The sequence below is a fragment of the Periophthalmus magnuspinnatus genome, chromosome 4 (assembly GCF_009829125.3).
Source record: "Periophthalmus magnuspinnatus isolate fPerMag1 chromosome 4, fPerMag1.2.pri, whole genome shotgun sequence".
Taxonomy (NCBI): domain Eukaryota; kingdom Metazoa; phylum Chordata; class Actinopteri; order Gobiiformes; family Gobiidae; genus Periophthalmus; species Periophthalmus magnuspinnatus.
The window spans coordinates 14,176,721-14,190,816 of record NC_047129.1 but is presented as its reverse complement, the minus strand read 5'-3'; the positions used below and the strand labels follow the sequence as shown (position 1 = coordinate 14,190,816).

The following is a 14,096-nucleotide window of genomic DNA, read 5'->3' as shown; positions in this document are numbered from 1 at the left end:
ACAAATGACTATGATTTAAGATTATTTCAACGTTTGCCATTGGCGCTGAATTTTTAGAAATAGTGAATGTCAAATTGGGTTGCAAACCCAACTCTAAGTAACACCAATGGAACAAATCCCAGAGTTTGAGAATTACTGCTTCATAGGATTGTGGGATGCTCAGATATGGCTGCTCATGGAAACTTCCATGGTGTTACCCTTATTTTATTTTTTCCTTATCTTAAGGCATTTAATATTATTCTTAGTTTAATGTTGCACCATAATGCCAAAGTAAGTTCCTAGTTGGTGAATTTTGGTCAGACAGTGGCAATAAAATATATTCTGAATATAAAAGATTAGGCCTACTAGTGTTGTTGGAAAACAATACGCAAACCATTAAAATGTTAATAAAGGCTGTTTTATTCATAATTTCAGGTGAGCAATTGGCAGTGCTGGTTTAGACTCATCCATAGAAAAGACAATAACCAATGTGGTTAAGTATTTATGGATGAATAGGTAGACATAAAATCTACATAAAAGTAGTTACAGTCAGTATCTGTTAAAAGTAGCCCACTTGTCCAAAGCACAAAATAGATTAAATTAATATTTCAATAAAGCTTGGTGAAACCATTTTTAGTATAAAAAGTTACAAACTATATGTTATACTTTCCTTATTAATCTTTCCTGCATATTACATAAATATTGTACATTTCAAGTAGATACACATCTAAACATCCTTGTGGCAATCCACCATTAAGCCATTTTTAAGCCTTAAATACAAAGATTAAGGTCCACCAGACTATGTTAGCGGTCTTTTACAGCCAACTCTTCATCCACCGTATGAGGGCCAACGGACTGGTTATAGGTTTTCAAGGGAATGTTCTCCTCTAGGTCCTTGGGATTGCCTGAAAACATGTAAAATACAATTTTAAAACAGTGTAGAGGTATTTTCTCTGCTATGTCTGTAGGTAATGTGACACAGCAACATTCTTATTTGGGTAGAATCAATCCTGTTCTAAACTATGGACCAAAACTACTCAGATGGTTATTTGGCCCAGTGCTGCTACCTGATTGCCAGTTGTCTGTAGAGTTGCTCTTTGCTCGGTCTCTTGGTGCTCTTCTGATAGGTCCAAGTAAACATTGGAATGGCCAGAAAAGAGAGTTCCCTCTATGCCCTGTATTATCTGTGAAGACAATAAAACATGTTTATACAGAGTTTATCAGAAGGCTGTGATGAATGGTGCTTTGTCTGAAGCCTTTGTGTGGACAGACTTGAAAATGAGGTCTTGTGAATGTCATACATTAACCCAAATAAGTGGAGTGTATACAAACTATTAGAATTCTTTCATGATACTGTTCATTATAGAATTTTGTAAGAAAACATGCTTGACACCGTTAGTGCCTAGGATTAAAACTTTATATTGATTTTAAACCTATTCTTTTTCACTGCCACTTCTAACACATGGTCTATGAATGGCAAAACTGTTAAAGCCCTGCGTGCCAGTACACCTGCTGTTCTGGACGAGTAGATGACTCTACAGAAGTTTTTCTTGATTTCAAGTATTTCCTCTTCTTTCTTGGGAACGAAGCTCCCGATCCACATAGAGTCTGGAACATGTCTGTGAAAGACAGAGCGCATCATGTTCTCAAGGACCACCGCGCACTGCTTGGTTTCTGCGCTCTCTAAACTCGTGCGTATTAATCCAATGAGAGCAGGCTGTGCATTTTGGGCACGCTTTGTCCGCGCTTTTACGTCTTTGAGGATCTCTTTTAGGCACACCAGATTTGAATGACACTTCAGAAAAGTATTCCTGAAAATGAATATAATGACAGGAGAGTCGATAGTTCTTTTTGTGCTATAAATGTCCCTTCTCCACACACTTTTTTGACTGCCATTGCGCGTTTCTCTCCCTATTTCACTTGGGTTTGTCACAGCTTTTGGTCTCACGGTTAAAGGCAGATTCGTGGCTTGTCTTGTTTTGCAGGATGCAAGGTTCTCATTTTCCGTGTCACAGTGAGTATTTGTATGAGCGGAATGTGGTTGTCCGTTTGGGAAGCTGGTTTGACTAAAAACGTCGCGAAGGAACTCTTGCAAAATCCCAGCGTCATCGTCCTCTTTACTTTTGCCAACGTCGCTGACCAGGTGTATCCTTTCTCTTCCTCCAATTTCAGCTAAAATCTTCTGAAACTCCTTCTCTCCTTCGTAAATCGTGTCTTCAAGATGACACGGCTCAGCCATCGCGGAGGTGCAATCACGGCTGCGCGGATCCTCTTTGAACGTGCAGACGTGCACCAGCGCCTTCCGGTCCGGACGCACAGGAACCACCCACGATGAAGAGGACAGGAGACGGGGCGGGACATGGGTCAATCCAGAACTCCATTGGACATCCAAGTGGAGGGTCAAAAGACCGATCAATTATGTTTTTGAGCTGGACAAATAGTAACACAGTTAACTCTTTTTTTAAATATTTCTTTCAAATCTTTCAGAACTTCACAACGTTTAATAAACAACAACAAAAAAATATTGAAACAAATAAGGCTGCATAAACAAATACTCTCAGGTGTGGTTTATTTTTGTAAAAAGATGAATAATCAGGCACAATAGGGACAAGCAGGATAGGGCTAACATGGACTGATCTCAAAACATAGCTGTGCTTTCAGACAAATTCAGGATGTGGTGGAGACTTTTTTGATTCCCAGGACCCTCATGGAGAACAGTCCTGCCTTGTTTCCGACATTGTAGAGTCCAGGCTAGACGATAAATAAAGCAAGAAAACAATCATGAGAACCAGCTTTTATTTTAAAAGTAAAGTTAAGCTCCCTCTCCATCAAACTCAGCTGTCCCAACCTAATCCTCTAATCTTCTACGTCCTGTTAATTAAGTGTGCTCCCATCTTGTACTATTCTATGCATGTGTGTGTATGTGAGTAACAGGTCTCTGTTTAAAGTAGAGGTTGTTTATTTACCCTTTGCTCTTTACACTGTTGAAGCTAAATATTGATTTCAGGCTGAGTTTGTTGTTTTAGGCCATGCGGTTATTTCAAGTCATTGTAACCTCTAACAGGAAGGCATTGTTCTTCTACTGTGCAAGTCATCTTGAACAATAACTTGAGAAATATTTTTAGAACAGTGTATTACTGGAATTATATAGTCCATCCATCCATTTTCTTCCGCTTATCCGGGGCCGGGTCGTGGGGGCAGCAGTCTAAGCAGTGACTCCCAGACTTCCCTCACCCCGGACACGTCCTCCAGCTCCTCCGGTGGGACCCCAAAGGCGTTCCCAGGCCAGCCGAGAGACATAGTCCCTCCAGCATGTCCTGGGTCTTCCCCGGGGCCTCCTCCCAGTGGGACATGCCCAGAACACCTCCCTAGGGAGGCGTCCAGGAGGCATCCTGAGCAGATGCCCGAGCCACCTCAACTGGTTCCTCTCAACGTGTAGGAGCAGCGGCTCTACTCCGAGCTCCTCCCGTGTGACCGAGCTCCTCACCCTATCCCTAAGGGTGCGCCCGGCCACTCTGCGGAGGAAACCCATTTCAGCCGCTTATATCCGCGACCTTGTCCTTTTGGTCATTACCCAGAGCTCATGACCATAGGTGAGGGTAGGAACGTAGATTGATCCGTAAATCGAGAGCTTTGCCTTTGGGCTCAGCTCCTTCTTCACCACAACGGACCGATACAGCGACCGCATCACTGCAGACGCTGCACCGATCCGCCTGTCAATCTCACGCTCCATCCTTCCCTCACTCGTGAACAAGACCCCGAGATACTTGAACTCCTCCACTTGAGGCAGAGACTCACCACCCACCCGGAGAGGGCAAACCACCTTTTTCCGGTCGAGAACCATGGCCTCGGATTTGGAGGAGCTGATTCTCATCCCAGCCGCTTCACACTCGGCTGCAAACTGCCCCAGTGCCTGCTGCAGGTCCTGACTCGAAGAAGCCATCAGGACAACATCATCTGCAAACAGCAGAGATGAAATCCTGTGGTTCCCAAACCAGACCCCCTCCGGCCCCTGGCTGCGCCTAGAAATTCTGTCCATAAATATAATGAACAGAACCGGTGACAAAGGGCAGCCCTGGCGGAGTCCAACATGCACCGGGAACAGGTCTGACTTACTGCCGGCAATGCGAACACAGCTCCTGCTCCGGTCATACAGGGACCGGACAGCCCTTAGCAAAGAGCCCCGGACCCCATACTCCCAGAGCACCCCCCAAAGGATACCGCGAGGGACACGGTCGAATGCCTTCTCCAGATCCACAAAACACATGTGGACTGGTTGGGCAAACTCCCAAGAACCCTCAAGGACCCGATGGAGAGTATAGAGCTGGTCCAGTGTTCCGCGACCAGGACGAAAACCACACTGCTCCTCCTGAATCCGAGGTTCGACTATCGGTCAGATTCTCCTCTCCAGTACCCTGGAATAGACCTTGCCGGGAAGGCTGAGGAGTGTGATTCCCCTGTAATTGGAACACACCCTCCGGTCCCCCTTCTTATACAGAGGAACCACCACCGCGGTCTGCCATTCCACAGGTACTGTCCCCAACCGCCACGCGATGTTGCAGAGACGTGTCAGCCAAGACAGCCCCACAACATCCAGAGACTTGAGGTACTCAGGATGGATCTCATCCACCCCTGGAGCCTTGCCACCGAGGAGCTTGCCAACCACCTCAGTGACTTCGGCCAGTGTGATGGACGAGTCCGCCTCTGGGTCCCCAGTTTCTGCTTCCTCCTCGGAAGACGTGACAGTGGGATTGAGGAGATCCTCAAAGTGTTCCTTCCACCGCACAACAACATCCCCAGTCGAGGTCAGCAGCTCTCTACCCGCACTGTAAACAGTGTTGGTGAAGCACTGCTTCCCCCTCCTGAGGCGTCGGACGGTTTGCCAGAATTTCTTTGAGGCCGTCCGATAGTCCTCCTCCGTGGCCTCCCCGAACTCCTCCCAACCCCGAGTTTTCCCTCTGTGACTGCACGAGCCGCAGCACGCTTGGCCCGCCGGTACTCATCAGCTGCCTCAGGAGTCCGACGAGCCAACAAGGCTCGATAGGACTCCTTCTTCAGCTTGACGGCATCCCTTACTTCCGGTCCACCACCGGATTCGGGGATTGCTGCCGCGACAAGCACCGCAGACCTTACGACCACAACTACGAGCAGCCGCATCGACAATAGAGGTGGAGAACATGGCCCACTCAGAGTCCATGTCCCCAGCCTCCCCCAGGATCAAGGAGAAGCTCTCCCGGAGGTGTGAGTTGAAGACCCCTCTGACAGAGGGCTCCGCCAGATGTTCCCAGCAGACCCTCACGATGCGCTTGGGCCTGCCAGGTCTGTCCAACTTCCTCCTCCGCCAGCGGATCCAAGTCACCACCAGGTGGTGATCAGTTGACAGCTCAGCCCCTCTCTTCACCCGAGTGTCCAAGACACGCGGTCGGAGGTCAGATGACACGACAACAAAGTCGATCATCGACCTCCGACCTAGAGTGTCCTGGTGCCATGTGCACCGATGGACACCCTTGTGCTCGAACATGGTGTTTGTTATGGACAAACTGTGACTAGCACAGAAGTCCAATAACAAAACACCACTCGGGTTTAGATCAGGGAGGCCGTTCTTCCCAATCACGGACCTCCACACACCTCCAACTGTCACTGTCATTACCCACATGGGCATTGAAGTCCCCCAGGAGAACAACGGAGTCCCCAGTTGGTGCACTGTCTAGGACCCCTCCCAGGGACTCCAAGAAGGCCAGGTACTCCGCACTGCTGTTTGGCCCATAGGCCGACACAACTTTACATTTTATATAGTGTATAAAAAAAATATTTATATAAAAATATGCTACCTGTTTACTCAGGAGAAGGCGCAGCTGAGGTTCAAGAAGTTCGTTGGGACCTCTGACAACAATGCGTAGACCTAAGCGCACTGCAAGAAAATACATAATTTTAAACAATTCAAGACCTGAAATAATAAAACATACAATACTGTATTTTTTGTATTAAAAAGCTCTCAACTTAAAACAAATTAGTAGAATGTTTCCTTCAGATCGGGACTAGACCAATTACCTTTTGTACTGAGGAAATATTTGATTTAGCTTTTTTGCTCAGCTATGTTAATCCAACAAATATGTTTTTTTTGTTTTCTTTTCTTTTTTACTTTTACAGTGAAATCCATTTCTACATACACATATAGAAGAAAGAACTAAACAACAGAAATAAACAAAAATGTAGCCACAAACTCTAAGCCACGCCTCACCCGAATCCTACACCTGAGCCTAACCCTACCCTAATCCCTACATGTGATCCTGATCTTGAGATTAACACTAACCCTAAACTAACACCTTAACCCCTAACCATAACTCCTAACCTAAGCGTCTCAAAATTTTTGATGTGGTGATTTTCTTTTTTTTAAATCCAAGATGGCGGACTTCCAGTTGCTATGATGCATCTGTTTACCATATCTGGTTTGGCTACTCTAAATTTCTGTCAGGACATCCCATGTTGCTATGGCAGCAGATCAAAACTCTGGGGACATGATTTGGGGAAGTCGTTGAAGAAAATGTTATCCTTCCATACAAGGTGCTTAGGGGGTGCTATTGCAACCATTTAAAAACATATTCTTAAATCTGTTCAGGGTCGGTTTCATTCTGTAGGGGGGACTACATGCGCCATATTTCATTTTTTCATGTTAAATAGCTTTAAGGCGGGGAGTTTAACACTTCAGAATCAGAATCAGAATCAGAATCAGAAGACTTTTATTGTCATAGTCTGTGAACACAGTTCACAAACTAGGAACTTGCTTCGGTGAAAAAGTACACTTGACTCAATTTTCACTGAAATCTGAGTTTGTTTGTGCAAATGGGAGCAATTTGTAGAAAATTCAAAATTTCCAAAATTCTGGGCAATTTTTGCAGCTTCACCACACAGAGACTGTAAGACTTAAGTAAAAAAAATTATAACTTTTGATGCCCCACCCCTCGTTTCCAGTGTTTTGGAGCAGACAGCAGGTGTACTGGCTGCAACTGTCTTCACTGTCTGAAGTGGACCGTACCTCCCTGTTTGAGGAGTCCGAAGTGGACTAATGAGCTCACAGGGGTTGGACCTGGATAAGCCTCCATGCAGTTAGACCCGCTCCAAGGCGGCCCCAGGCGAACAGTGCCAGTGCAAATGTATCAAATTTAAGCCTGTTTCGGTGAACACCTTAGGTGTGCGGTAAAAGTACTCTTACAAAAAAAAAAAAGTCATGCTTAGCAAAGTTTAATCCAATATGGTTGACCCCTGGTTGACCAGATGGCGTTGCTGCAATAACATTTTTGACTTGTCTTGTCATGATCTACTTTTGTGTCAAATCTGATGATTCTTCTTGCACTATGGGCACTTCACTTCCCATCAGTTACTTACTGGCTACTATTAACATCACTTCTAAAAAGAAATGTGCCCCATAAAGTGCATCTTAACCACATAAAATAATTGCATTTGTAGTTTTATTACTTTAAAGGTCATATATTACACAAAACTGACTGTTGTGAGCTTTAAGCCATGTTATAGGCCTTATGCTGTTATCTGCTCAAAAACATAGCCTATCTGCAGTTGTGTTTTTTTTTTTTTTTCATTGGCACATGTTTGAGTAATCCTTTATTATTAGTGTATTATTTGTCTGTCTACATCTCTAAAGCTCAAAAAGCTCTGTTCCACCTTGTGTTATGAAGTGGTAGCTCTCAACAGCTTTTACCTTTAGTTTAGTAGAGATTGGCAATTCCAGGGCTAAAATCATCCAAATGATTCTAGTGAAGGTGCATGGAGATTAAAAATACAGTAGAGCACTTCCTGTATTACCACATGACGTCACAAGCAGGAAGAGCTTAAGGGAAGAACTCAAATATACAGGATTTGTGTGTTAAACATGTGTGAATGAAACAAAACTCCAGGTATCTTTGTGATGAGGAAACAACAAAACAGTGTAATATAGACCCTTTAAATTACTTACAACTTATTGGAAAAGGCAATAGACTTGAGAGCTGTTGCCTTCAGTCACTGTCTCAATCAATCAATACTTAAATTAATCAACTTTTTTTTCTTCTTTTTTTTTTTTGCAATTTCAATAATTTGTATGGAGAACAGCAGAATGGTGGGAAAAGACATGTAATGTGTGCATTCAAAGTTTCTACTGTTTTGATTGCAGTTCTATCAGTACATACATGGTAAGATCACACTTAGTAGTTAACAGTTTAATTATATTAATAGCTTTTCCTATTTTTATTGCAATTAACAAAACCAAGAAAATACACACTTAGATTAATATTAAGTCTATACTTCTACTACAAAAGTATTTTGCCTAACACAAAGCTCGAAGTTCAGTTAAACGTTTTGTTGGGTTTTTGCTGCCATCTTGTGGAGACTCTTCTATTTCTCATTTGCACAAAAATAATGTCGTGCTATTTTTGGTTTAACAGCCATACCTGTGATTTTCCTGTCTGAAAGAAAGTCCTTGAGAGCTGGCAGATCAGATGGACCCAGAATGTTTAAATGTGCAATGTCAGAGCTTCTTCTGTTGCGGATGAGGTGTCCTGTCATATTGTTGGTACAGACTACATTACTGTCTAAATCTGAGAAATAACACAAAACATAAGTAGAGGAAACAAAATTGTCTCATAGTTGACATTTTCTATTTGCGCAATTTAAACCTGTGCTGAGTGTCCCCTGATCCAAGCGCCTCAAGGTAGTTTCAGCCAGCGACCTGAATTCTGCCCAGGAACCTGAGACATGAATGAATACAAGTTACAATGTGAAATACAAGTTACAATGTGAACCGAAACTCCTTCCCAATTATTATACATGAAATATATTATGTTTAATGGAAAGTGAAAGCTAAAACTATTCATAAATACTATCATAAGAGTCTTGTGATCTTATAAAGAACATCACGGAAAAGTTTTCTTACCAACCAATAATGCTCCCACCAGCAAAAACACATGTACGCCACCAAAGCCGAGCATATCCCTCCATGTCCTACCAAAATGAAGCATCCACATGGACAGTCTGAGAAGAGCAAACTGAAGCAGATCAGAAGATATGGCACACTGACTCTCAGAAAGTAACAGTGGTGTCAACCTTGCACCCGAGCGGCCAGAGGATAATAGAACAGATTGGGTTTCAACCCAGGTTTTGTCTGCTGTTTTAAGGTGAAATTGGGGCATGAGGAGCTTCGGCATATTTGAAGAGTTCATTTGCAAGAAAAGATAAGTGCCGTTTAAAAAAGTCATCAAAGGCTTGCAATTTACTCTTAATATAGTAATATTGCCAAAAGCCAAATCTATTTTACTGTTATTAAAATATTATTCCATCCCTTTTTGATAAAATCCACTATACATTATTGTCATTGCTCATATCTCTGGAAGATGGTAACAAAAACACAAATGGAGATTTTTATTTTTTATTTTTTTTTATTTTTTTTATTGAACTCTTCAAGTAGTACGTATTTTCCGGACTATAAGTCCCACTTTTTTCACAATTTGGCCATGGGGGTGACTTATAGTGGCTTGTAAAAGTATTCATCCCCCTGGAACTTTTTCACATATTGTCACGTCACAACCACAAATTTAAATACATTTTCTTAGTATTTTATGTGAATGAGCAACACAAAATGGCACACAAGTGTGAAAGGGAAGGAAATATTTTACAAGAGTTCCAAATTTAAAATAAAAATAAAAAACTTAAAGGTGCAAAAGTATTCAGCCCCCTTTTTCTTGAATGCAACCAATTGCTTTTAGAAGTTGCCTAATGATTTTGGAAAAAATGAATGTTGACTTAATGACTAAAAAGAGTCCACCTGTGTGTAATCTTGTCTCAGTATAAATGCAGCTGTGCTGTGAAGGCCACAGAAGTTTGTTAAGAGAGTGTTAGGGAACAAACCAAAAAATTAAGTCAAAGGAGCAAACCAAACAGGTCAGAGAAAAAGTTGTGGTGAAGTTTAAAGCGAGGCTTGAATCTAAAAAGATTTCTCAAGCGTTGAACATCTCAAGGAGGACTGTTCAATCCATCATCTGGAAATGGAAAGAGTATGGCATAACTGCACACCTATCTAGACATGGCCATCCACCAAAACTTACAGAACAAGAGCAGCACTCATCAGAGATGCAGCCAGGAGGCCCATGGTGACTCTGGAAGAGCTGCAGAGATCCACAGCTCAGGTGGGGGAATCTGTTCACAGGACAATTATTAGTCATGCACTACACAAATCTGGTCTTTATGGAAGAGTGGCAAGAAGAAAGCCATTGTTGAAAACCATCCTTAAGAAGTCTTGTTTACAGTTTGCTCGAAGTCATTTGGAGGACACAGCAAATATGTTGCAGAAGGTGCTCTGGTCTGATGAGACCAAAATCAAACTTTTTGGCCTAAAAGCAAAACACTACATGTGGAGGAAAACTAACACTGCACATCACTCTGAACACACCATCCCCACAGTCAAGCACGGTGGTGGCAGCATTATGCTGTGGGGGGGCCTTTTCTTCAGCTGGAACAGGGAAGCTGGTTAGAGTTGATGGGAAGATAGATGGAGCGAAATACGGGGCAATCTTGGATGAAAACCTGTTGGAGTCTGCAATAGACTTGAGGATGGGGCAGAGGTTCACCTTCCAGCAGGACAACCATCCTAAACCTGAAGCCAAAGCAACGATGGAATAGTTCAAAGCAAAACATATTTATGTGTTAGAATGTCCCAGTCAAAGTCCGGACCTAAATCCAATTGAGAATCTGTGGCAAGATCTGAAAACTGCTGTTCACAAACAATCTCCATCAAATCTGACAGAACTTGAACTGTTTTGCCAGGAAGAAATGGCAAAAATGTCATTCTGTAGGTGTGCAAAGCTGGTGGAGACTTGCAGTTGTAATTGCAGCAAAAGGCAATTACAGCTGCCTTTCCACAAATATTGACTTTGTGGAAAAGACGGCTGAATATTTTTGCACACTGCACTTTTCAGTTGTTGTTTTTTTTCTTATCTGGAAATGATATATAATTTTCTTTCTACTTTACACTTATGTACCATTTTGTGTTACTTAACCACATAAAATGCAAATTCAAAAAATATTTAAATTTATGGTTGTGACTTGACAAAATTTGAAAAAGTTCCATAGGGATAAATACTTTTGCAAGCCACTACTATACTCAGATGTGACTTATAAGTGAAATTATTAAAATATATAATTTCACATCTTTGTTATTGTCACACTGTCAACCGCCCGAGGGTACTCTATATGTGTGTACCAGTATGACAGCCACATGGAAGCCGCGCTTCATTGACGAAGAATTCGAAGAATTCAATGGATTTAGTGATTTGGAGTGAGATCCAGAGTAAACTTGTTAGCTTGTTTTTTATGCTTTAGTTATCTGATTAACTGTTAACATACCAGACATGGATTGAGTTTGTTGTCTATGCTTCATGTAGTTGAATAAATATAAATGTTATGTTGGCGTGCTGTACTGCTATTCAGCCTGTTGTTCTCTATTTTATTGTTATTATTATAACTTGCCTTTCCTAAAATGTCTATTCTTGGTCTCAAATTTTGTGAAATAAAATTCCCCCACAAATGCGGCTTATAGTCGAGTGTGACTTATATATATTTTTTCTTCATTATTATGCATTTTTTGCTAGTGCGACTTATACTCCGGAGTGACGTTTAGTCCAGAAAATACAGTATGTTGAAGCTTCACATTTTTAACTTGTATAATTGAATGGAAACTATTGTCAATTTTGATCTGATCATTAAGGTGCTTTTTCATGAAAATCATAAATTTAGACAAACTTTATTCAATCCAACCAATGTCTGGTGCTGTTTCCCCATAGACCACAACAAAATACTGGCCAGGGTGCTGCTGGTAACAACCACAGACCTCCACTGGCAGATCTCCCATAGACATACAACTTGCTGCACACATTGAAAGACTTGAGATTTCTCATCTTTCTCAGGAGGACAGAAAAAAAAAGATTACAAAAAAAAATTGTGGAGAAGGATATAATAAAGCTATTAGCCTGTAATGCCTACAAAATCCCATGTTTATAATATACAATTTCTTTCATATATATATGGGCTAAAAATAACAGAGCATTTGTTACCAGGCTCTGATGTAGCCAAGTCATTATAATTTGTCAAAACCATCTTGATTTATTTATTTATATTTTGTGATATTCTGTCCCAAATCCCAGTAAAATCACGTTATTTTCCATTTCACTTTTGCCTCCAGTTGAATGCATTGCATAATTATAATTGTTTCCAAAACTTATATAAGACAAATATAAGTGAGTATAGTTCATTAATAATGGTAGTTTTAGTAGTAGGTACAAAAATACATTGTGTTATTTTTGAAAATATATTACCAAGCATTCATGGACAGATAATAAATAACCTTAAGATGGCAGCAAAGTACACGTTAGTTTTTTGGTTTTTTCAGTGGTTGCTGGAACTCAACATATCCTGTAGATGTCACTCAATTCCTACACAAAGTACTTTAACGCGCTTACCATGGAAGTTTAATTGTTCATCCACGGTACTTACAGAACCAGACCCTTCAGAACTGCCAAAAACAATAGACTAGCACAATTATATAAGCAAAACAAAATAAAAGGATGCCTTGTACTTATAAGTGAAGAGGATTTGATAAGTCTCCGGTCTCACACATGTTTGTGGTATTATTTAAAATCCTCAGTGAATGACACGCTGTTTGATCCAGGACATATGGTGAAGCTGGATTTGTACACTGACAGTAAGATCTGATGATTGGAGCCATCACACGTCAACAGAGTTCTGTTCTAAACATGTTTGACTTCACCTCAAGTGTCAGTGTCCTGTCCTGCAGCTACACAACAAACATCTACAAAAGAAATATGAAGTTGAAATGTGCAGCTGAGCTTGCCATTTAGATGTGTTAAAAAAAAAAAAAAAAATAAAAAATACAGTAGCATTTTTATTATTAGCACAATTGGAATCTGCAGTTAGATCCTGAATCTTGAATATAATTATATAATATTTTATATGTTTTCTTTTATTTTTTTTCCAAAATTCCAGTGAAAAAACACATTTTACCAATAAAGCATTAGTCACTTATTGCTCCTCCATATCACTCACAACAAATCTTGTGTTGACAATAAGCACAAGTGCTTGGGTCTTTACTGACCTCTTGTGGCGAGAGTTATACATGTCATTGTAATACAAAAATCTAACATACAAAACAGTTATGTCTGGACTAAAGCAAGCTTTTATTTCTGGATAATACAGTCCAGATTCAGGCCAGGCTGCAGACCAGACTGAGGGTGCATTCGAGTTTCAAAGAGGTGCAAATGTAATATGCTAACGTAATATGCCTTATGCAAACACTTAACTGAGGTTGCAATGCAGCCTTTTGCACTCAGGCCTGTCCAGATTAATGACTGATGACTAAATCTTCCCATACAATTTTTTGTTTGCTATGTTAGACAATCCATCAACTTAACTACTTAACAAAACAAAAGGTTTAACACTAACTGCATAAAAAATACACTATAATCATGACATACACATTTAATTTGAATTTCTGTACAGCGTAATACCACATTGTTTTCATACTGCTGCCATGTTCCATTCCAAGTCAGGGGTCAGTGGGTTACAAGTCATCTCTGAAGCAAAGTTAACGAAAGACTGCACACAAGTGTCCTCTAGGAGCCCTCACCCTTCTTCTGTGTCCATTTTTCAAACACTAGACGTCCAACAAAGCTTTACAAACATCTCACTGTAAGCAACTTTTCCAATCCAATAGGTTCGGACACTGAGGGCTTGTCCACATTGGGCAGAGGACTGAGGAGGGGGCAGCACAGATGGCAACACCTTGAATAAAGCGCACTAAATCCACACAGTGTGCACAGGGCCAAGGGTCAGTGCAGTGGACACAGCAGTGGATGGAGAGGAGGTAATTAAAGAAGCACATTGGCTGGAGAGAATGAAGTTGGGAGAAGGGAGGTTGGACAATGAGTCTTTTATATTCCACTAGGCTTTCATTTACAAGTTAACACATTACAAAGGCACTAGATGTTTACTTATACAGACCTGTATTTCAGGTCTGTATAAGTATAAGTATTTGAAGTAGTATGAAGTGATCCGAT

General features: G+C 41.3%; 1 protein-coding gene across 1 annotated transcript; it reads right to left on the bottom strand.

Moving 5' to 3' along the window:
• Positions 1–377: 377 nt before the first annotated feature.
• LOC117370301 (uncharacterized) lies at positions 378–2,301 on the bottom strand. The gene is made up of 3 exons (XM_033965695.2): positions 1,489–2,301; positions 1,047–1,163; positions 378–884 (listed from the first exon to the last, which is right to left on the bottom strand). The coding sequence occupies exons 1-3, from the start codon at positions 2,216–2,218 to the stop codon at positions 784–786; spliced, it is 948 nt and encodes a 315-aa protein (XP_033821586.1). The 5' UTR covers positions 2,219–2,301; the 3' UTR covers positions 378–783.
• Positions 2,302–14,096: the final 11,795 nt, after the last annotated feature.